The sequence below is a fragment of the Vanellus vanellus genome (genome assembly GCF_965231255.1).
Source record: "Vanellus vanellus genome assembly, chromosome: 9".
Lineage (NCBI taxonomy): Eukaryota > Metazoa > Chordata > Aves > Charadriiformes > Charadriidae > Vanellus > Vanellus vanellus.
The window spans coordinates 21,359,006-21,381,464 of NC_138914.1; the positions used below are offsets into that span (position 1 = coordinate 21,359,006).

Here is a 22,459-nt window from a genome sequence, read left to right on the forward strand (position 1 = left end):
GGTCATTCTCCCCCTCTACTCGGCACTGGTGAGGCCACAACTGGAATACTGTGTCCAGTTTTGGGCTCCCCAGTTCAAGAGGGACAGGGAACTGCTGGAGCGAGTCCAGCGAAGGGCAACTAAGATGATTAAGGGCTTGGAGCACCTCCCTTATGAGGAAAGGCTGAGAGAGCTGGGACTCTTTAGCCTGGAGAAGAGAAGGCTGAGGGGAGACCTTATTATGGCATACAAGTATCTAAAGGGTGGGTTGAAGAAGGATGGAGCCAGGCTCTTTTCAGTGGTTCCCAGTGACAGGACGAGGGGCAATGGGCACAAGTTAGAACACAGGAAGTTCCGTTCAAATACATGGAAACACTTCTTTACGGTGAGGGTGCCAGAGCACTGGCCCAGGCTGCCCAGGGAGGTGGTGGAGTCCCCTTCCCTGGAGATTTTCAAGGCCCGCCTGGATGCAGTCCTGAGTAATGTGCTCTGGGCAATCCTGCTTTGGCAGGAGAGTTGGACTAGATGATCTCTAGAGGTCCCTTCCAACTCTGATAATTCTGTGATTCTGTGAAATATCTTAGGCATAAAATTAATTGCATAAAATTCACTTTGGTGATATCTTAAAAGTGAAAAAGTACATATTGGAGAAAAAAAAAGTATGTTAATAGTCACAATAAACCTATAGTCATTTGTATTTTAGTGGATTATCCCATGTAAATACAGTTGGGATTTTCTAGTGGGTCTTATAAAATCGATCTGAATGTTTTGATAATAAAAGTGTTCTATATATAATAAAAGAATTGCAACGATACATGGTGTTTTGCTTAGGTTTATTATAAGAATGTATAAAATGGTGTAACACAGCAGCTTGTTTACCTGGCAATCCCTCCTTGGGTCAATGCATGTATTCAAAATGCCTGGTAAAGCTTCTGAAAGCACTGCTCAGCAGTGTTGCAAAGTAAATCTGAAGTTATTTAGCAATAGACTAAAAAGTATTCATTTTAATAATTTAGGGTTTTTTAGTCTCTCAAAACAGCAGAACGGGAACTTAACAGTGTTTGACGAAGACAAAGGAATATTAGCTGAAGTATTAGCCAAAGTGAAAAGGAAGGAAGGAATCAAATGTTGAAAGTGCACAAGCAATGAAATCAAATCACCCAAACAAGAACACTGTATGTAAAAACCCATCCTGTTGATTTCACTGTTCTTTACCAAGCTTAGCAGATCACTAAGATATGTCTTCTGACCATACTTTACCAAATACAATATCCAAAGCAGTCTTTTTACAGAAATCCACATATCTTAGGGTTGTTTCTTACAAGAAATGCATTATCTTTTGACTCATTACAGATGAAGTACCATTGTGCCTTGCAGGTAATAGTTTATTTGAGTAAAAGAACTTTGAGATAAAGCAATGTGATTTTGTTTTTATCGTGATTGTATAGCTTCAGAGAAAACAAAACTGAGTTGATCATATATACTATTTATAATATGCTAAAAAAGATGTTTGGAGATCCTTCACTTAAATATTGTGTGAACAGTATGCTTATGCTGATTATATGAGAAGTCTGTTAGCAGTAGATTGGGATGTGTGGGAAATGCACAGTGAAACCTTCACTTCCAGAGTGAAGGCAGTAAAGTTACATTTCTGTAGTTAACGTGTCCTTAGAAGGTTGTGCAGTTGCTTACAGCTTTTATATGGCTTTAAAAAAGTCAAACTCTGTATTAAGCCATTTCATCTGTTGCTTGGGTCCGTTCTGAAGAATAAATTATTAGGTAGCATACTTATAGTACTGAAGAAAACAGTATTTTTTTTATGCCTCACAGAATAGCCCAGGAGAAGGTGGAAAGTAATTCCATGAAGAATAATGACTTGCCAGTGATCTGTAATAATTTCCTACCACCATTCTACTCTTATAAGAAAGGACTGTAGAATTCAAAAAATATGAAAGTTGCTAGAATTACTTTCAATTTTTATTTAAATTGTTCTTTAAAATAAAAATATTAACAACTTTTTATCAAATTTTTATCCACTTTAGAGGAAGAATATAATATTAAAATCTGGAGCAGAATATTAAAAATACTCCTCTTCCTTGAACTCTGACATTAAAGATCTTCAAGAGACTGAACCCCTTTCTAGGGAAACAGATTTCTTTTAAACCCTTACTATTGTATACCTAAGCAGACATTCATATCAAATATATTACTGAAACTGCTTTATTAACATTGTCTCTGAAATGATGATTTATGACTATCTAGAAGCTTTCAAATAACTACTAACTGAATGTTTTGTAGTTTTGACGAAGTCTAATTAGTCCCCTAAATGGGCAACATGATTCTGATCCTATATATATGCGTATACACAGTATAAAAAGCTAACAAGCTAATTATTAAACGAATGAATGGGACCTACCACTCTGAGTTTAAAAAAAACCCAAACAAACCAAAAACCTTTCAAATAAACTTTGTTTAAAAAAACCCAAAGGCATCCATACAGAAATTAATTGCTCATTCCTCTAGCTCCCTGTATTCAAACACAGAATCTGATGAGTTTTCAGGGTCATCTCTCAAAAAGAAACAATTTAACATTTCTTCCATGAAATTTCAGTTGGAAGAAAATTTATCACTGCAAAATGTTTGGTAGAAAATCCAGTACTGTGTATGTTGTAAGAAATTTCATTCTTGCACTGCTAGAATGTTCATAGCTGAAGGACTTTTATTTGTATCGCTTTAAAAGCTGATGATACCATTTAAAATGTTTTAAATTCAGTTAGTCAAATAAGACAGGACAAAGCTGAGGGTGTAGTTATATTCTTTTCTAAAATCTGATCTTGTGGAGGTGTATCTGGGGGCACAGTTTGATCAATTGTGTTTAAGTAGAATTTCTGTCAATAGAAATAAAACTTTGACATAATGTTGAGCTTCTATTTTTACATTTACTGTTTTTATAATGAAACAATACTAAGAAATGCACTACTACCTTACTTCAGTATATAATATACTGTATCTTATTTATAGTAGTAAGAAGGGTTTAAATCAGAGATAAGCAGACTTGTTAGTAGCAGAAAATAAATAAATCTGTGTTTCTAGAGATAGGGGTTGCAATGCAAAAGTTGGGTGTTTATTTGGTCTTCTGTGGTTTAAGAACAACACTACAATAGGATCTTATGCATGAAAATGCATGTGGTGATAGCTGTCTTGTATTGATATAGTTGTTTTCAAGATGAACATGTTCCAAGCGTGACTCTTCATTCTCCTCTTCTTCACTGTTCTCATGAGCATCATCATCATTGATATGAGTCCTGCAGATGCGTTCTGGAGGGACGGTCCTGTGATGTTGTGGGAAGAATTATATTTTAATTATTCAAGATAACTCATAACCTTATAATTTATTTTAGAGATGTTTTTTATTCAGCGATTTGAAAATGTTAATTTAATCAGTACATTAAATTTTCTCAATAATATATTTATTGAGGAGTTTTACAAGTAATTATTTTTTAAATTCTCTCCTTGCATGGTTTTGTCATTAATATTGTATACTTAGTTTTCCTGAGCAAGGTATTGCTGTGTGTTGCTGAATGAAAACTTAAATTCACAACTGGGGCTGGGCAAAATCTGCGGAAAGGCCACTTTCGGTGATCAGCAACAACTGGTGACTCCTTCCAGAGATTTTCTAAAAAGCTTGGGCTCTGGTCCAAGAGCAGAAAAGCTGGAACTTCGCTGTGCCTATCAAATTGTAGCTGCGCCAGCAGACATGTGGCCCAAGCAGTGCTCAGCATCTTTGTGAGCATTTTCAAGAGCTATGAGGAAGGGTGAAATCTCACTTTTCTCTTAGCATATGCAGAAATACGACAGTATAAAACGCAGGATGTAGCTCCTTCAGATTTTTTTAAAAGATTTACTTAGAAGTAAAAAGTTCTTAAAACCTAGCATGTCGTGTGACAGTTATTTTAATGCTATTAGTGTAACAAAGAGCTTGGACATTACCTTATTTTATTATTGTTCAGTCTTAGAAAACGTAATTTTCTCATTTCATCAATTCCAAATGGTACAGACTTTAATTCATTGTGATCCAAAAACAATTCTCTCAGAGAGTGATATGCTCCAAAAAATGATACTGGATCTATTCCATCATCAGTAAGTTTGTTAAAGGACAGGTAGAGATACTCCAGCCCTGGCTTCATGTGACCAAAGACGTATCCTGGAATTCTTTCAATCTGATTTCCTATAAGTATCAGATGTAGTAAAGATTTTGGCAGATAGGAGGGAACATGATATAACTTGTTATAAGAGAGATCGATTGATTCCAAGTTCCTGCATTGAAGGAGAAAAAAAATGGGATTAAACCATCACAGCATACTGCACTGTCAGTGCTACATTCTGTACAAAATAGTGCTTAACATGATTACAGGGAAACTAAATTGCAAAGGGAAATTTGTTTCTGTTAATGGAACAGAGTGTATTTTATGGAACATAAAATTATGGTCATGCATAATTACTCTGGGAAGAGAAAGAATTGAAGTCATTAATTATCAATCAAGCACAGTGATTCTGTTGATGGGAAGAAATCTACAGTAATGAGTACAGAGAGGTTTAATAGGGGAAACCCAAGGGACTAATTTGTGATTGATAAGCATTGCTGAATTGCAATAATGAGTTATAGTGGAAAACACATTATAAGCTTGGGTCTTCGGTGGTTATCCCATTGACATGGATTTTTAAATTTTATTCTGAAACCCATTTGAAATTGAATTTTTTTGTGAATGGCTTCTTTAGAATCATTCCAATGTGCTTCACTTCCAGGCATCAGAGAAGCTGTTAGTAACAGAGTGGTTCTTTTCAAATTAAGCAGTTCACAAATCCAGAAATCAGCTGATAGGGCTGCAGCTGATAAGTTATGGCAAGGTACCCTCCTAGCTTAGCAAATCATTCACCAGAAGAATCAAAAGCAGTATTGTCTTTTGCTGCTTTCATTCTCTTTGCTTGCTCTGCTTATGTTCTTCTCTGACACAGTGTGGCTGCATCTTATTTACTTCTATAATTTTTAATCCAATGGGAAATAAGTCTAGGATAATATTCCATTATTGTTAAATTACCTGTGAGATAATGATATATTAATACCAAATTATCATATAATTGTATTATTATTGATAATTAATGTTCTTTTTTTTATTGAATGGTCAGAAATAATATTTAGACTTTTATGTTAATATGGTACAGATCTGACATATAAGATCTTCTTGTTTTAAAGCCAACTCTGAATACTTCCTAGATTATACAATTTAAGCAAAGGAAATTAAGATAAATCAGCTAAGGAAAACAAGCAAATACAAATATAACTAAAATGCCAAGTTAAAAGTAATGAAGTGCAAATATTTATTTCATTATCTGACTCACTAATAACAGACAAATAATACTTTAAATGATTTGTACTTACTCTTGGTTTATCCAAGCCAAAGGGGCTATTCTGTGCTCTTCTAATTTGTTATGCTTTAGCACAATGACATTTATGTTCCTTGTATGGTTAAAGCAAATTTCTGACACTTCTTCAATTTGATTATTTTCAAGGTATAACTCCTGTAAGTGCATTTGAAAAGAAAATTTGTGAAAGCAATATATGTTGTTCTTTCCCATTGCAAAATGTATCTATTACCTCTCCTCTATATTACCTGATATATCTGTTAAGTTCTGGATAAAGAAATAATACTCTGAGTCAGAGTCAGTTTGTGACTTTCAGAAACACGGTTTTTCAAAGCAATTGTTTTGTTTTTATATTTGTGAGAATACAGATTGCTTTGAAAGATCAAATAGAAAAACAGTTGTATCTTTTGTCTTGCCTGAAGCTGTACAGTGTAAGAGTATATAATGTGAGAGTGATGAGATTGACTAGAAGTTGTTAATTTTTTTTTTGTCTTGGAAAGCTATTAGTGAGAAAAATACTAAGAGTTCTGCTTTCTTCATATTTGTGCTGGGCACCTGTGAGCTTTGGAACTTTCAAATTTGTAGGAACATAAACTGTTAATGTTTTAAAAAACTTTATGGTGAGTTTGCGATGTATCAAAACTGTGTTTTACACGGATTAAGTTCCTGATAATGGCAAGTAATTTAGGATAAATACAATGTGAAATAAAAATGGAGCAATAACTAAAATATGTGTAGAACCCGAAATAGAATTTAGGGCTTGTAGAAGGCGGCTTTGGGAAAAGAGAAAAGCAAATTCGTAGCCTGAAAATCATGGCTTGTAAATTTATTAGGTGTTGATTTAAAATTAAATGTTCCCAAAGCATATGAAGTGTGGAAAAACTTGCCAGGTGTTCACAGTTTCATCAAGGAGAGATGAAGTGAAAAAAAAAAAGAAAAATATAACGTATGAGTGAATGGGTAGTGGAGAACGTTAGGCTGAAGTAAAGTTGCAGGCAGTAGCTGCAGAACCACCTAATGTTATAGAAATTATATTGTTCCTCCTCGCATTTCAGACTATGGAAGATCCCAAGGATAAAAGGAAATAAACAGGAGGACACTGAAATGAGAAAGAGCAAAAGGAAAGATAAAATCAAGAGACACAGTGAAAGTAATTGCTAGCAAGAGGTATCATTGAAGTAAAGACTGAGGTAAGCAGGGAATGAAACTAGACAGATTGAAAAGGAAGAAGAAAATACCTTCCACATAGCATCCCTAAAAAAACACCAAACAAACAAACAATAGAAATAATGGTTTGGGAATAAAAATTATTAGTATACCTAGAAACAAATGTATAAAACTTACATTTATCTTTATCTTCTGATAGTGAGGCGGGGGGGGGGGAGAAGAAAATGTCTGGGAAAATGAAACTTTCTTGGTTTAGGTTTTTTTGGTTGTTTTTGTTTTGTTTTACCTCAAGAGTGGCGGGAAGACCTTGTGGGATAATTCTGAATTTATTTCGTCCCAGTCGCAAATAAGAGAGACTTTTCAAAGGATAAAAGGCCAAAGGACTGACATTTGCTTCACTAAGTTTATTTCCTTCTAATTCCAGGGTGACCAAGTTCTTTAAATCTGGGGAGAAAAAGTTGGAATTTCTGTTAGTTAATGCCATGTCCCATCTTGGTTAAATTTTAAACATGCATTTTAACATCTTAAAACATTACTCAGATCAGTTCGCAGCAATGAAGAAATGTAGCGAAAGGATTTTCATTTATTATCTCATAATCATAGAATTAAATTGTTTATTAGTTTGTAGAACTTTAGAGATTGACTAGAGCTTTATTTATAGCTTTCTCTCCCACTTAGAAAGGAAAAGAAGGCAGCTGTTAAGACAGTGCTTGCTACTCTTTAGGCCTGGTTGCTTCATGGTTGTGTGCAGATGGTGTTTGGAATACTCTGGGCGCTGACGCTTGTGCGGTTGCCCAAGGATCTCCATGGGTATGTTACTTTTTCTTTGGGTTCCTATCTTCCCCTCCCTGCGGTTCTCCTCTCAACCACTTGTCGTACTGTGTTGAGAACCCTTCACGGATTATACTGTTCCTTTTCCTCAGCCGTCCAAATGCAGGTCACAGTAGAAACCAACATTGATCAATGTATGTAAGCAGGAAATACTATTTCATAACAATAAGTTCATAAATAATCTAAATAACCTTTTTTTACAGAAGCTTTGTCTAGCTCCTCCAAACAATGTGGTTTGATAATTTTAAACTAAAAGGCTTTTGCAGCCATTGGCCTAAGTTTTCTTTGTCTTAGCTCAAGTATTTGTATTGCTCCATAGTGAGCTGTATCACTAAGCTGATCCAGTTTCAATGGGGACCCTTTGGGCACGATAGGGAGAAAAAAGTCAGTTAAATGATGACGTGGAAGGTACCTTTTTTTTTTTTTTGTATCTTCCCACCTTTCATGCAATTTAAAAAATAATATAGTTTAACCACACATAAAGCAATTAGGTTATGCGTCAGGAGAGTAGGTAGCTTCAACATACTTCAAATCCATCTGTACTTAGTAACCTTAAATATAAGTTTCTTTGGGAGAGTAGCAGTTGCATAAGAAGGAAAAATGTAATTTTAAAAAACTAAGTCATGCAAATCCTTCAGCTTTTGTGGCCTTTTGAAACATGGCAATTTAAAGCTAGGAAATTTTTTTTCTGGTTATATCAAACCAGATACATTTGACTAAACATTCTGCTTTTCAAATTTATTTTAATCTTTTCATATGATCGATATTACCTTGTAAGCCATCTTCATCAATGGCATGGAGGTGGTTGTCATTTATTTTTATCTCTTCCAAAGTTGATGGCAATTCAGAGGGAATATGTACCAGCATATTTCCATCCAAATACAGACGTTTTAGCTTTTTCAGGATCTTAATTGTGGGGATGAAGAATAGAACTTAGATTGTCAAGGTGTAAAATATATGGTTAATACATATAGTGTAATCATAGTTAACGTTTTTTTAAACATGCGCGTTTTGAAGTTCTTCAGCAGCAGTGCACTAGTATCTAGTGTTTTAAATAAAAAAACTTTTTTCTCCTATCAGTCTAATTAATTGCTTTCTTTCCACTCAATATTAACAAAGGTGCTCGTTAATGTCATGTAATCAGAAGAGCTTGCTTGAGCACATCAACTTTCCATATAGCCATCCTGCAGTTATCCAATCATAACTATTTGTATTACTGCTACTGTCTTTTGACTCATGTAGGTATTACCTTACTACACTATTGCAGTATTTAGGAGTTCAACTTACATACATTTATAGATTATGCATTTATACTCTTCACTTGTGAGCAAGTTGATGGTTTTCTGCAGCAAATTTACTTTACTCGAGCATGACAGCAACTTTTTCAGTGACCTAGGATTTTTATGACTTCAAACAGCTTTAAAAATTGGTATGAAAAATTACCATAGTTTAATTTTGATAAATGCACATCAGTAATAGTGCAGTAGTGATCATTTCTTAAAAAAGGTGGATTTATTTTAGCAGTGGATCCACTGAAGCCTGCTTCCCTCCAGCTTTGTCTTAACTGCCTGGTATGCTGTAAGCCTCGCTAAAATTTATTTCCTGATTGAGACACCTTCCTCATCTGTCTTTTCCATCCACTTTGATTTCATAGAAGGAACTGAAATCCTTTGAAATTAGCCAAAGCTCTTCATGTTATAGGGAGGGAGCTGGTATACAGAGAGTCCTACAAAAAGACTGATAGCATATGGCAGGAAACAAAACTAAAAACAGACTGATGATTTGATTTGGTGTTCGTATGCTTTTTGTATGCATCTTTCCTGAAAAAGCAAGGCCTTGATGCCTTACCTCCACACTTGAATTACTACCTTTACGTAATTGCTTGCATGAGAAATTATTATGTGACTATTGGAACTGTTGAGCCTGGAAAAGAGAAGGCTCCAGAGAGATCTTGTTATGGCCTTCCAGTACCTAACGGGGGCCTCCGGGAGAGCTGGGGAAGGACTTTTTACTAGGGCATGTAGTGATAGGACGAGGAGGAATGGCTTTAAACTGGAAGAGGGCAGGTTTAGATTAAACATTATGAAGAAATTTTTCCCTTTGAGGGTGGTAAGGCATTGGAACAGGTTGCCCAGAGAGGTTGTTGAGGTCCCATCCCTGGAGGTGTTCAAGGCCAGGCTGGATGTGGCCTTGGGCAACCTGGTCTGGTGGGAGGTGTCCCTGCCTATAGCAGGGGGGTTGGAACTCAATGATCTTCAAGGTCCTTTCCAACCTAAACCATTCTATGATTCTGTCTTCAAGTGAGGGGTATGGAGGTGCACTTGAATCTCCTGTTACCGTGTGAATTCCCCTGGCAAGAAAAAGGCTGAATATAGAAATATTTTTGGACTATTTTATGAGAAAGCTGTTCTTTTAGTAAGCAGCTATGCTTGAAAATTTCTCATTAAAGATAGTCAACAATAAGCATACAGCTGATTGTGATCTGCTATTGTATTTAGTATATGCTATTTGATTACGTTACAGATCATAATATTGTTCACAAATGAAAAAATTTGAAGCCACAAAACTGTGTTTAGGTTAATTTTATCTAAGAATACAATGACACTAAACTCTTTTGAGCGGATTTTTATAGCAAGACCTGGCAGTAGCAGAGCTTTTTGGGAATCCAAGAGCATAAGCTTTCCAGAGCTAATGCAGTGAGAAAGATGATACATAAATTTACAAATGTTGAGCCTGAGTATCCCAGGTGTTCTTAATGGAATATGAACCCTTCGATTCTGAAATCTGTCAACTGCAACTGATAAAATATCAGAAAATTGTCTCTCTTATTTTTTAACATTTAATACTTGGTGAATGTCATTCAAAAATCTCTAGATATTCCTGATTATGACGAGATTTCTTGAAATAGACAGGTTTAACTGTGTTGCAATTACAGAATGGTTACTCATACTAGGCGCAAAGTGGTTTAGATCCATAGACGGAAAAGCAGAAAAAACTTTCCTTTAAGCAATAATTAGACATAGGATAGTACAAAAGTTAAGCTTTCTTACTTTGAATGCTTGTGGACCTATGGCAGGAGAGGTAATATTATTTTTACTCAGATCAATCCATTCCAAATTAGGTATCCCGTTGAACGCTTCATCTGAGATAGCAGTGATGCTATTTCCTAGGACAGCATTCAAGAAAATGGTTTGAGTTATGAATTACAGCATGCATCTGAGTTGTGTAGTATTGTACATGAAAAATATATTATGAAAATGGTTGTATTATGTACAATAATTGCATGTAGATATATTCATATTAGTATGTAGCACTAGTAAGCAAATCTAATGTTTTTACTTTATTGTTTCAGAGGCTTAGCTGTAAAATTCATTCTAGTACATTTCTATAATAAGGAACAACAAAGTGTTAATGCTACTGTTGACTGCCTTTGAGAATGGCTAATATTACTTCATGTGAAAAATTGTGCAAAGTAGACCTGTTATTTACCTGTGAGGTCTAGGCTTGTTAGATCTGGATCTGAGATTGGTGGTATTTGTGTAAGTTTGGCATTAATACAGCTTACTGTGGTGTCTGAGGTGGAACATCCAGAGGGCAAAGGAGGAGCTTCTATGGGTGGAGCAGGAACTGGGAAATGAGATGGCATTCTGAAAGTAGCATCATCTTCATCACTTTCGTATTGTGTTTCTTCATCTGCAGCTCCTTTTCTTGTGATAGGCTTCTTTTCTCTGTGATAGGCTCTATGCTTCTGTCGATTCTTTTTACCTTTCCGTTTTCTTTTCTTTTCACCCCTTTTACGACCCTCTTTCTCTTTAAACTCCACCACTTCTGTTCTAAGCAGCTCATCTTTTTCAGTTTGAGTAGGTGCTAACAGTATGTTGACGTTGTCAAGGTCATTGGGTTCTGGAGAATCACCAGAAAACTCACTTATGTCATCCAGTGAAATAATACTTGAATCCAAAGAGGAGGCTAAACAGAGACAATGAGAACAAAGAAAAAATTGTCTGATAAGAGGGTATGAAACTAAAGTTTTAGTAAACATTGTTCCCCTCCTATACTAAAAATATGGTAACTATAGAAGAATAGTATTGCCCTTAGAATATGATTTGAAAGAAGTAAAATATGGTCTTATATTGCTGCTTGACAGAAGAGATACACTTTGACTGAGAAATGATTAAGCTAACCATACAGAACAGTTTGTGGAAAGGTATGATTCATTGCAACTCCAGAAAAAAAAGGGAAAAGATTAATATAGCCTTCATTATCTTCCTTTTTGAACTAATATATTAATTAGGTTTTTTGTTGATGGATGTGTCTAAAGAGGAAAAGGAATGTGTCTGGGAGGGGGAGGAAGGTAATTTGAATAAAATTCACAACGGTTAGGAGTTGTTCTCCTTTACAAGGGACTGCCAGGCATAGAGATCGCTGCAGGTGGGGAGCTCACCAGGGAAATGTATTAACTCCATTACCAAAGTGCAGTTTTTACTCGCATAACAGGCAATTCAAATAAAAAGAGTTTGTTTCAATCAACATGACTTCTAGTTCCACAATTAATTTCTATCATGTCTCTACTCAGTGCGTTTCTGTGTCACACATGCACACACGAGGCAAAATAATATTTTTATGGTAAGAGGAGGTTAAATTCAGTACTTTGCAGACTTAAGGTATTCAGAGTGGAGGAAGGAAATCGCATTTCATCTTGATCTCCTTCATTCCTTTTCTTTTTAAAGATACTGATTATCTTTAAATTTTTGTGAAGAACAAGCAAGATTGTAGTTCTGTTTTTCCCCTTGTGAGTTGACTTTCTTCTCTTGATTTATATCAAATCATATTTTTACATTCCTAACAAAGATTTACCATTCTATAAACTGTATTGTGTTTATTATGTATGTCTAATACATTAATAATGGCATGTAGTTATTTATTGATCCTTTGTAAATGGAAGTGGGATATAAAACGGAACATGTTCGTTCTTCATACATTTACCAAAATTTTGTAAAGGTAGGAGGGAAGAAGCAGAAAGGGGAAAATAAAAAAAGAAATATAATTATCTCTACTGCTGCATACTTCTTCTTTTCTTTAAATATTATATCAAACTCATCTAACAGCCAGTGTACTCTAAGAAACTGAAGTCAACTTGAGTAGAAGTTATGAAGACCTGCTCTTATCATGTAATTCAGGACTTGTTTGCTCTATGAAAGGATAATGTGCACCTTGTAATCTTTGATATCCTTAAATGCAGCATTTATGTTAGGTTTTGCATGAGTTAGTTTTAAAATAATAAAAATATGGTGTACTGTACCAGTATCAGAACAAACTGGGCAGCATTCTCCTGCAGGTATAACAGTTTTGGGACACTTCAGAGGGTGGCACATGGTTGTATCACATATCACTTCTCCTTTTGAACAGAGGCAGGTAATACAGGGCTTGGGAGACCAGACGGCTTTATCATACATAATCATCCCATTAGCTGTGCAGTGCCCCTTCTTTCCTAAGAAAAGAAAAAAGAAAATTGGAGTTAAATAGCTTAAACTGAAATAAAACCAACAATGTTTATTTAAAATTTTGGAAAGAAGCACTGTTCTCATTTTGGAAAATACTTAAAATAGACCCTATGCCAAGTATCTTATCATTATTCCTTGTTTTTCATAGGTTTATTTTCTTCAGCTTATTAGTAGTGACAATATTCACTTCATTAGTGACTGTTCATAGGCTTAATGGAAGTAATGTCCATTCTGTAATGACTGGTAAGGTGACAAACACCTTTTCCCTGTAACTTGCTTTATCTGAAAAAAACTCTTTGCTAGGAAAGTAGCAAGCTTGAACAACTTGTACTAATAAATACTTCGTCTCCAAAGGTTCTGGACATGAATCTACAAAAAAATTGAGATTTCCTTAGGGTACCAGTCTAAGTTTTCAGAAAAAAATGTAGAAATAATTAATTTTGTAAGATATGCTCAGATATTCAGGAGGGAAATTGTTTGGAGAGCATGAAGACTTGGGAAGGAAACTATTCCATGTCTCTCTCCCCTTCCAGTGAAGGGGTCTACTTCAGCAAAAGTTTCCCGGGGCAGTTCTCATCCAGTCTCCAGGATAAACATTGCACTTTAGCATCACACTTTTTATGTTGGTCTTTTGAGAGAAAGAAAGCCAAGGTTGAGAGTCTTCATCCTGTTTTCCTGGTTTTGAGCATACCTCTGAACCTGGTGAGAATCTGTACTCCCTACACATCTTCCTTTTCCTCTTTCTAATTAATATAAGAGCGCATTGCTGAAGTGTTCGTTTCAAACTGAAATCCCATTTCAAGGTTTCCTTGTACTTTCCTGCGTATAAATAAAAATTTACTTCTTTTCCTATTTGGTTTGACTTCCTCCGTCAGATGAAGATTGTCTAATGCAGTGGACAGTCAGTTAGGTCAACCTAACTGAATTTATATGCAAGAGACTTTGCAATAGACAAATTGTCTTTGGAAGGATTGTTTGCAGGATTTATTTTCCCACACTCTGCCCTGGTCCATGCTTGCTTGTTCACTCTTAAAGGGAAAAGTATTCAGGATAGTTTGCAAATATTCTGACAAGACATTTTGCTCTGCAGTGGCCCTGGAATGAATATTTGACTCAAAATCAGGCATTTTGCAAAGTCCTTCAAGGCAGCCCTACTCTCAGCTTCATAACAAAGGGATTCCTTTCTTTCTACATAAAGGCCATGGGATATGAACCTGATTTCTAGCATAAAAATTATCAGAATCATCCTGTTTGGATGCTCCTCTGTATTCCTTATATTTTATTTTAAAAATTATTCCTTTGATTCAAGTTACTCTCGGGATGGAAAGGGGGAGAAATCAACTTTTTCAACAGTTGCATCTTGTTTTTTCAAAGATCCAGGATATGTATGCGTAATTTCAGCTGCATAAAGTTGTGCTCCAGTCGACTCAAGCCATGTTAACTGAAGGAGGAGATGAGTTAGCCCAGGCCAAATGTTAGTTGGCTGTAAATTCCTTGTCATTCTACCCAGGTATCTGTAATCCAGCTGTTTGCTAGATCCTGACTTCTGGTTTTTATGTGCTTGCCAGGAAGCCACAATATTTCTTTTAAATAATCTCCAAAGGAAACACAGAAAGAACACTACACTTTCTCATGTTAAACAATAAAACGTGTCAGCTGTTCCAGAGGAACATAGCTGGCTTGAGATGGAAATTCTTCTGTTCTTCCTTAAATTCTTTATTTTGTCTTAGCTACTAGACTGTATCTGAAGTTAGCACAAATCTTGTTTGAATAAGTGTAAAGATATGGGTTATCGGGCCTTGGCCTCTGCAGAATTCTTTGACAAATTATCTTGTTTTCTGTGTGCACCAGTTAGTTAAAAAGACAGGAAAAGTATGTGCGCTCAAAGGCAAAGAGGTGAGGTACCCTTTTATTGTGCTGCAGAACTGCTATTTGGCACTCTGTATTCACGTAACCCCTACGAGGCAGAGTAAATGCTGTGTTGCGATGCTCCTTGAACTTCCTATCTACTGAATGACTTCAGTATGATGGTTCAGGCAGTGAGAAGTGAGGTTGAAGAGATATTAGAAATAGTGCAACAGTGTACATCCTATTCTGCACTGTTTCATGGGTAGAATGTAGTCTATAAAGGACAAGAGACTGCAAATTCTCTTGTGTAGTGATGAACTGTTTGATTTAATTTAAGTGGTTCGCGCGATTTTTATATGGAGGGAGGAGATATGTCTGGTTACTGTTAAAACACTATTTAAACTGTTAATTTTCATCTTGCATATGATATCTCTGAATTGTTTTGAAGCTAATAGCAAAATAAGTAGCTAGGAGAATGAAAATTAAGTTTTGGATTGCATTTTCTTCTGTTCTGAAGCATGATTAATAATAGTGTTCTATTATTTAATAGGCTCTGTTTTTTCCAAATCTGACATTAACTTGAAAAAATTTTGAACTTTAAAAGCTAGACTGAAAAATACCTTGTGGTTGAAGTCTTTGGCAGATGAGCACAGGACTTTTAACCTTTGGAAATATGGTGTAAATTCAGCGTGGAGTTCCAAATAAAATGAGTTCAGTGGTTTTAGCTCAGCTTTTGGATGCAAGTCCAGATAGAAAGAAACAAATGGGGTGGGGAGGGGGGAAGAACTATGCATTATTTCAGCATGACTGATGATTCCTGACAGACAGACTGGAATATCTTACATTGTGTATGCTATTTATGTGGTATTTTCCTCTGTTTAATTTTAAAAATATTTTTAAATGAATAGGTTGACATGAGTAGTATGTATTATAACAGTAATGTCGTAGTACACACTAGGAATGCTGAAGTCAAGAGTTTTGCTAGTTTTCCTATTAAAACCCCATACTTAAAAATACTTCATTTGACATGGTTCAGCCTTTCTGAAAATAAGGAGTCACAAAGAATAGTAATTGTTAAGAAACTGACTAAAAACTGTTTTGCCATTAAAGTTGAGACCTGTTAACCTTCTGGTCATGTCTCTTGTGTGACACATTAAAAGGCTTAACTTTTTGCTTGTAAAAATAGGTTATCATTTTATGTAGAACAGTAGAAATCAGGGTGCGCTTTTTTTTTTTTTTTTTTTTCATAAAATTGCATATGATGATTTTACTCAGTGTATGATCTCTTGGTGCTGGAATGGAAGTATCTATGTCTTTATACTTATCAGCTATAGAGCAGACACAACCCTGTTTTAGTTACTCACAACATCCCAGTGTCTTTTCTTCAACCTTTGAACCTCTTTCTATGAAAAGAAATGAAGTGTTATAACATCTTTTCCAGTAATAACCAATTTTCGATTGGTTAATAACTGGGGTTTCAAAATTGAAAAATACTGACAGTAGTATTCAGAAGTTCTTATCTTCAGAATGGACGTCTGATTTTTAGACTCTTGTGGGTCTTTATTTCCTGTTTTGTGAGTTGCAATTTCCCATTTGTGACATCAAACATAAAATCACAAACATCCTAAAGCCAAGAGTTCTCTTCCTTTGCTGCACTAAGGGCCAAAGAGACACTTAACAGCTATCAGTTCTCAGTCCCTCACTTGTCTTGCATTCTTTGTGGAGACCGTCGAGAGGCCTGTTATGATTACCTAGGCAGGTTTCTGTAAAGATCAATGAAATTGTGCTTGTTTGTTGGTTTGTTTCTTAAGACATCAAATGCTCTTCCCTACATCTCCATCAAAAAACATAAAGTACATATTAGTATAGCAACATGAAAACCTCTAGATCATGAAAAAGGCAAGTTTTATATAAAACATACTATTGAACTTCTTTTAAATAAACCCAGGTTCTCGACATAGGTGGAGAATAGAATGATCTTGTGTTGAATGTGTGTTTTTTCTTTGTTAGTTTAGGTTTCCATCTTAAGGGTCCTCTTTGTAATCTAAGTTTCATATTGCAACTACTACTGTGTGATATTGATTTATTTACAAAATAAAGAATTATTCCCAAAATATTGCATGTACACATAGTAAGAATGTTGCTTTTCAAAAATATAAGAAAAAATAAGAGCGTAAATCCATTTTAAGTAACACTGCTGGTGTTACTGGTGTTAGGGCCTCAGTGACCTAAGAGATATATTGAGCAAGAAATTCTTTAAAATGGCCTTCAAACTTGCTACATTGTTTGAAGTTACAAAAATGGCCCAACAAAATTTTTATTAGATATAATGAAATAAAAATGCAGACAATATTACTGTTACATGGCAAAGCAAGATTCTCTGTAAGGCTTAAGCATAGGCAATTAAAAAGCCGCGTACGCTAACCAGAAAGTTATTATAAGAGGCAACAGAGATAGGTTATCAAAAAGGTAATTGGGATTTCAGTATCTGTTGCAAATAGAGCTAAAATAAAGCTTTGGTGAGTTTATGTGCTTCATTCGAAATCAAGAGAAAATGGGCCCACGCTAAGTAGGAGAGGGGCTTTATTCTTACCTGGTAAGACACTGTAACTAGATTCATGTCCACCCAAACCTACGAGAGAGTCAAACACTCCCATAACACCGTCATCAATGTTAATAAGAGGTATGCTGGGTACTCCAGCAACAGGAGCTGGAAGCTTCATCCTTGGCTGCCTTGGGGACCTGTGCCCTGCTGAGGAGCTTCTCAATCCTCTGGAGCGCATTCTTCTCCTTTGCCTCCTGAGAAGTGCACTAGTTTCATTTTGAGAAAAATCAAGGCACAGAGACACAAGCAGGAAATAACAGACTAACGATGTAGCCTGCATGTCTTTGGGTGTCTCAAAGTATCCTAGAATAGGAAAAAACAGGAAAATTAGATACCTAAAGAGCTTTTAGGATTAGGTCAGTCATATTGTGCGTTTTTCAAAGCAGGTGGACCAATACACGGTAGATCAATACAACCAAGCTTCCTCTTGGGAAGAAACTGCCCTATGGGAGCTCAAGCAAGCAATTTTATTTTTGTAGTTCTCTGCCCTTAAGGACAATAGTCAAATTCAAGTACACTGCTGGATAGAAGAATATTTTATTTTATCAGAATCATGGAATCACACGGAATTATTTAGGTTGGAAAAGGCCTTTAAGATCATTGGGTCCAGCTGTCAATCGAGTCAAACATCCAATCGAGTCCAACTCATCAGCTGGCTGCTGAATAGGTCAAACTGTATTTAGAAGTACCTTTTTCAATCAAAACTAGTCATGCATCTAAAGAGGTGCTAGCTTTCTATTTGGGGTTGCATTTAAAATACTTGGTACTTGGGGAAATAGTTTAGAAGTGGTTTTGTCAGGTTCGATTAATGGTTGGACTTGATGATCTTAAAGGTCCCTTCCAACCTCAGCAATTCTGTGATTCTATGATTCTAAAAAGGTAGTTTAGATTTACAGTGCCATCAGGCATACGTAGCTTTGTAATTGTTACTGCTTCCAGCAAGGGTGTTCCTGGGAGCTGTAAAGTGTTTCGGCACCTTTTTGATTGCTAATATTTCTTTCAGGTTATTGTAACTTCTGAACATGGGAATGGCAAAGTAACAGAAAAATGCCCAACTAATTTCTGATATTCTGCCCCAAGTGCTTTTGCTTTGTCATTTCCGTGCAACTTATTTTTAACCATAGATGAAAAGAGATGTTACTTTTGCTTTCATTTCTCACCATCCTCTTCTTTAACAGAATCTTTTGGGTTCTGCAGTAGAGGAGACCTTTTGGTAGTTTGATCACAATAGCACTATTTGTAACATCCCACACCTGCTTTATCTAGTGGAAGTTTTCATTAAGTGTAGGTAGTCTAAAAAGATTGATCTATAATGAGTTGTGTTCTGCACTTTCTAAGAAATTCAAAATGACTGTATATCTTGAGCCGCCTTATGTTTCTGACAGAAAGATTACGTTTACTGTCACCAATAGGTGGCATTCCAAAACAGAGCAGTCAAGATTCAGGAGTATGCATAGAAAGCGTATCCAGCAATGGCTGTATCAGTGTGAAAATAAGTCTATGCATGTCCAAAGTTCTTAATGATTTGTCATAGCTCTGTCAGCATAATTCTTTCAAAAAGGAAGTGCTCATGTCCTGTGGCCTATTTTAACTGAGATGATAGAGTCTGAAGACACTAGTGTTCTTGTGATGTTCAGAATTAGAGAAGAACTTGAGACTTAGAGCACGTAGTCTTTGTGACCAAGACAAAGCTTAGACTATAGCCATGTTTTATTTCTAAGGAAGTCTTGAAGGCATTAAAAAGGCTTTTTCTTAATGTTCATCAGTCTGGCTTTATGTGCAGTCTTTCACTTTGCAGTTAGATTTATTATAGTTACTTATATTGTATGAATACAGGATACTATTATTTCAGCAATCTAAACTGTGTTTTTGCCTGAATCAGATGTTTTTTAAAAGTTTTTGCATCTTGGTATTGTCTGATTTATATAATAGGTCAAGTTTTTGATACCTGTTGCCTAACTTTTCTTTAACGTAAGGTGATTGATTGTATGTTTTCCATGCTTTCCACGGCATAATTTTCATAGTATCTTTTAAATGTGAATAAGTTTGAAACAGTGTGCTTTTACTTATTTCTAATATTGTAGGGTTTATGTTCAACTATTTTAATTTTAAAGTATTATAGCAAATATATGTATTAATTTGCAGGATTTTGTTAGGCTAAGCTAGTATTTTATTCCCATATAAAGGGAATTTGAGATGCATATTAGACAAATCCACATAAGGTCTCATGTAATTGCAGGGTTCTGAAATTAATCCAGACTTCAGTTTACTGCTTTCTACCCATTCGACATCAGTTATTCCAAAATGCTGTATAGACTTTATACTGGCCTTTTATTTACAGAAATTACTGTTAGTTAACATATCAAATAGACGCAGAAGCTTGTTCTGTGCCTTCTTGATGTCTGTCCTTTTTCAGAAAGTGCTTGTTTCTTAGTACCTCAGCTTGCAGGACAAATGACCTAATGTTTTTGGTTTCTAACTTTCTTGCATGGTAATGACTGGCTATAAAATTACACAGTAAACTTCTGTTCCGCAAGTTTGAATGAAACACACAAAGAGCCCTGAGGGAAAACTGAATATACAAAGAAAAGTCTTGAACATGTGTATTCATTCTGTTAAGTTACTGACATCTTAATTATGGTCACATTTTTATAGTATACTTTATAATAACGCCGTATCTATGTAGTTACAATAGTGCTACATTACGTTTTTGCTTTTTGAACGTTTAACCCTTTCTTCCTGTGACCAGAGGCATATAATGGCATGACTGAAATACTTTTCCATTCTCTATGGATGTATTCTTAAAAGTCAGGAATAATATAGGGTGAATTACATTACATTTACCGTACAAAAGAAGTCTCAGAGTTTAGCTATTAACTTCAATACAGAGTAAAACTCTACAGTAAAACCAATTATTTAAAGGGAAACTTGTTTTCATAAAATAGAAAATTAAAAAAAACCCAACCAACAGAAAACAACCCCTCCAAAAACATGTCTTTATAAACTAATCCTGTTCATATGCTATATTTTCACACCAAGTTAACTCTTTAGTACTGAACGATTAGTACTGCTACTTTCAATCAAATGCTGTTCCTTACATGCAAAATACTGAGCTACGTTTCGAAGTTTCTTTCCCTGGCTTATTTAATAAGTGCTGTCTCACATTTTAAGGCCCAAATTGTGAATGTCATACAAGAAAAAGGCCTTAAATGCATTGGGCCTTTACTGCCCGTGACTGTAATCCTCAGAGTATCTATCAGGAAGTTATATTTGGTATAGTGCCAGCCAACTTTTAATTTGGGGAAAATTCAACCTGTTCAACTTCTACGACTTTTGTAATAAATTATTACATATCAAAATAAAATTATAGATGGCTAATATAATGAAATTATTATATCTTTATGTTGCCAGATACTGTCAACATGGCTGCATTGCTATACCTTTTTTAATTTTACCCCTAAATGTTTAGATCATGCTTCATATGTGTAAGAACCTTTATTCCTTTATTACCTTTACTTTTATCATGAAATGTGTTCAGTAGTTTGTAGCTTTCAAAATGTTTATCTTCAGTAAATTCTGTATCTGTCATTTTGCTATTATGTTAATAGAAATAGTTAATTTTTAAAGTAGTGACCCTTTCAAAATACCAGTGTATCAGAACTTAGTAAATAACCTATGTTTATCTATTCAGTCTTAAATTCAAACATGTTTCTAAGATGGCAAGGTTACTTCTCATGATACACAGGGGTTAAAGTGATTTACTGAGATTTTTCACATACTCTTCTTTAAATATATCGCATAGAAATGAGTTACATTTAGCCATACCAGCAAAACTAATTGCGCTTTCAGTTAGTTTAAGCTTAAAGTGCATGGCAAACATTCATACCAAACAAAAAGCAGATCAACTGGTATTGCATACTTTATCTAGAAAAGCATTTATGTTCAGTATTGCTAAATATAGCTACTATTATTTCATACATATTTGCAAAGTTAACATGTCGTTTAAGCCATTCAACACCATGCTTTAAGTAGTAATTTAAAATTTAAAACATTTTACCTTGTAATCTAACCTAACAGCAGATTCTGCTTGGTGTCATTTAGTCTCCGGTTGCAAATGAAACAAAATCACAGTGATATCTTTAAAACAAACAGAGAAACAGTAGGGATTGTTGAAACATGTTAGATGATTCCTTTGCTAAGTCTGAAATAGCTGCTTTCCCTGGGGACAAAGCGCTGTTCTGTTCTGTTCTGTGTGCAGAGAATCGGCTAATACTGTTACTTGGAGAACTAAAAAGCTCACTTAAGGAAAATGAAAAGCAGCACAATATGTTCGGTCCGTAGGCTGACAGGGCACAGCTGGAAATTCTCTTTCGGTACCTACAGTTGGTTGCATAAGGAACAGGAAAATGGAGTGTTTTCTAAAGACACGAAAAATGTGTCTTTTATTCTGGTTCTGGTTTATGTATTTAAAAATTTAGTTTCCAGGTGGCATGATTTTAATGTAGATTTATTGTTTTACAGAGATAATACATTTTGGCAAGCTTAATCGTAACATAAAAACATTTTCCCAAATTATAACTTTTTTCTTTAATTCGTATTTTCTTAATCCACTCTTGCCTGTGTAGCCTATGATCTATAAGCAGCAAACCTTTTTGTTGAAGTTTTAGCATGGAAAATTTTTCCTTTGTCCATTTACAGCAATGATTTCACCCTAAGTTGTAGCTTATGCACGGAAAATAAAATGACTGAAGCGTTTTCCCTTCATTTTTTTGTAAGGCTAATTGCATCCTGAAACATGATCCTGAAGCACAGCTATGCAGAAGCTGCACTGAAGTTAGTAATCCAAATATGAGAACTGGGGGGAGGGGGGAGAGGAGAAGGGAGGGAATAATGGTACGTTACCACAAGTCCTTTGTGGGCCAGCAGAGCCTTTTCCTTCATCTCCAGACAGTGCTTCTGCAGAGTGTCAGTGTTTGAGGAGAGCTTCAGAAATGACAAATTTACCTGGGAGATGGAGTTGTCTGACTTCTGACATTAAAAATCCGTTGTTTGCTTGAATTCATACTCTGAGGAATGTGTAGACAGATAGTCATGAAATGGT

At 35.4% G+C, this 22,459-nt stretch overlaps 2 protein-coding genes across 3 annotated transcripts in view; one reads left to right on the forward strand and one right to left on the reverse strand.

Annotated features, from left to right (window-relative positions):
* Nucleotides 1–22,459, forward strand: part of CENPP (centromere protein P) — a gene marked incomplete at its 5' end in the record, with an annotated part of 147,597 nt that overhangs the window by 90,151 nt on the left and 34,987 nt on the right. The gene's annotated exons all lie outside the window — the stretch shown is intronic.
* Nucleotides 802–21,459, reverse strand: ECM2 (extracellular matrix protein 2). Its single transcript, XM_082487991.1, has 10 exons — nt 21,416–21,459; nt 17,347–17,661; nt 12,704–12,892; nt 10,891–11,370; nt 10,452–10,567; nt 8,172–8,307; nt 6,857–7,014; nt 5,420–5,559; nt 3,970–4,296; nt 802–3,311 (listed from the first exon to the last, which is right to left on the reverse strand). The coding sequence occupies exons 2-10, from the start codon at nt 17,636–17,638 to the stop codon at nt 3,104–3,106; spliced, it is 2,046 nt and encodes a 681-aa protein (XP_082344117.1). The 5' UTR covers nt 17,639–17,661; nt 21,416–21,459; the 3' UTR covers nt 802–3,103.

What these genes read in the sequence shown, in the direction of transcription:
- ECM2 (XM_082487991.1), bottom strand. Translation starts at nt 17,638, where the DNA reads ATGCAGGCTACATCGTTAGTCTGTTATTTCCTGCTTGTGTCTCTGTGC. An exon ending in AACAAGCCTAGACCTCACAG is followed by an intron (nt 10,568 to 10,890) that starts GTAAATAACAGG and finishes ATGCTGTCCTAG; the next exon opens with GAAATAGCATCACTGCTATC. An exon ending in TTGGCTTGGATAAACCAAGA is followed by an intron (nt 4,297 to 5,419) that starts GTAAGTACAAAT and finishes CCTTCAATGCAG; the next exon opens with GAACTTGGAATCAATCGATC.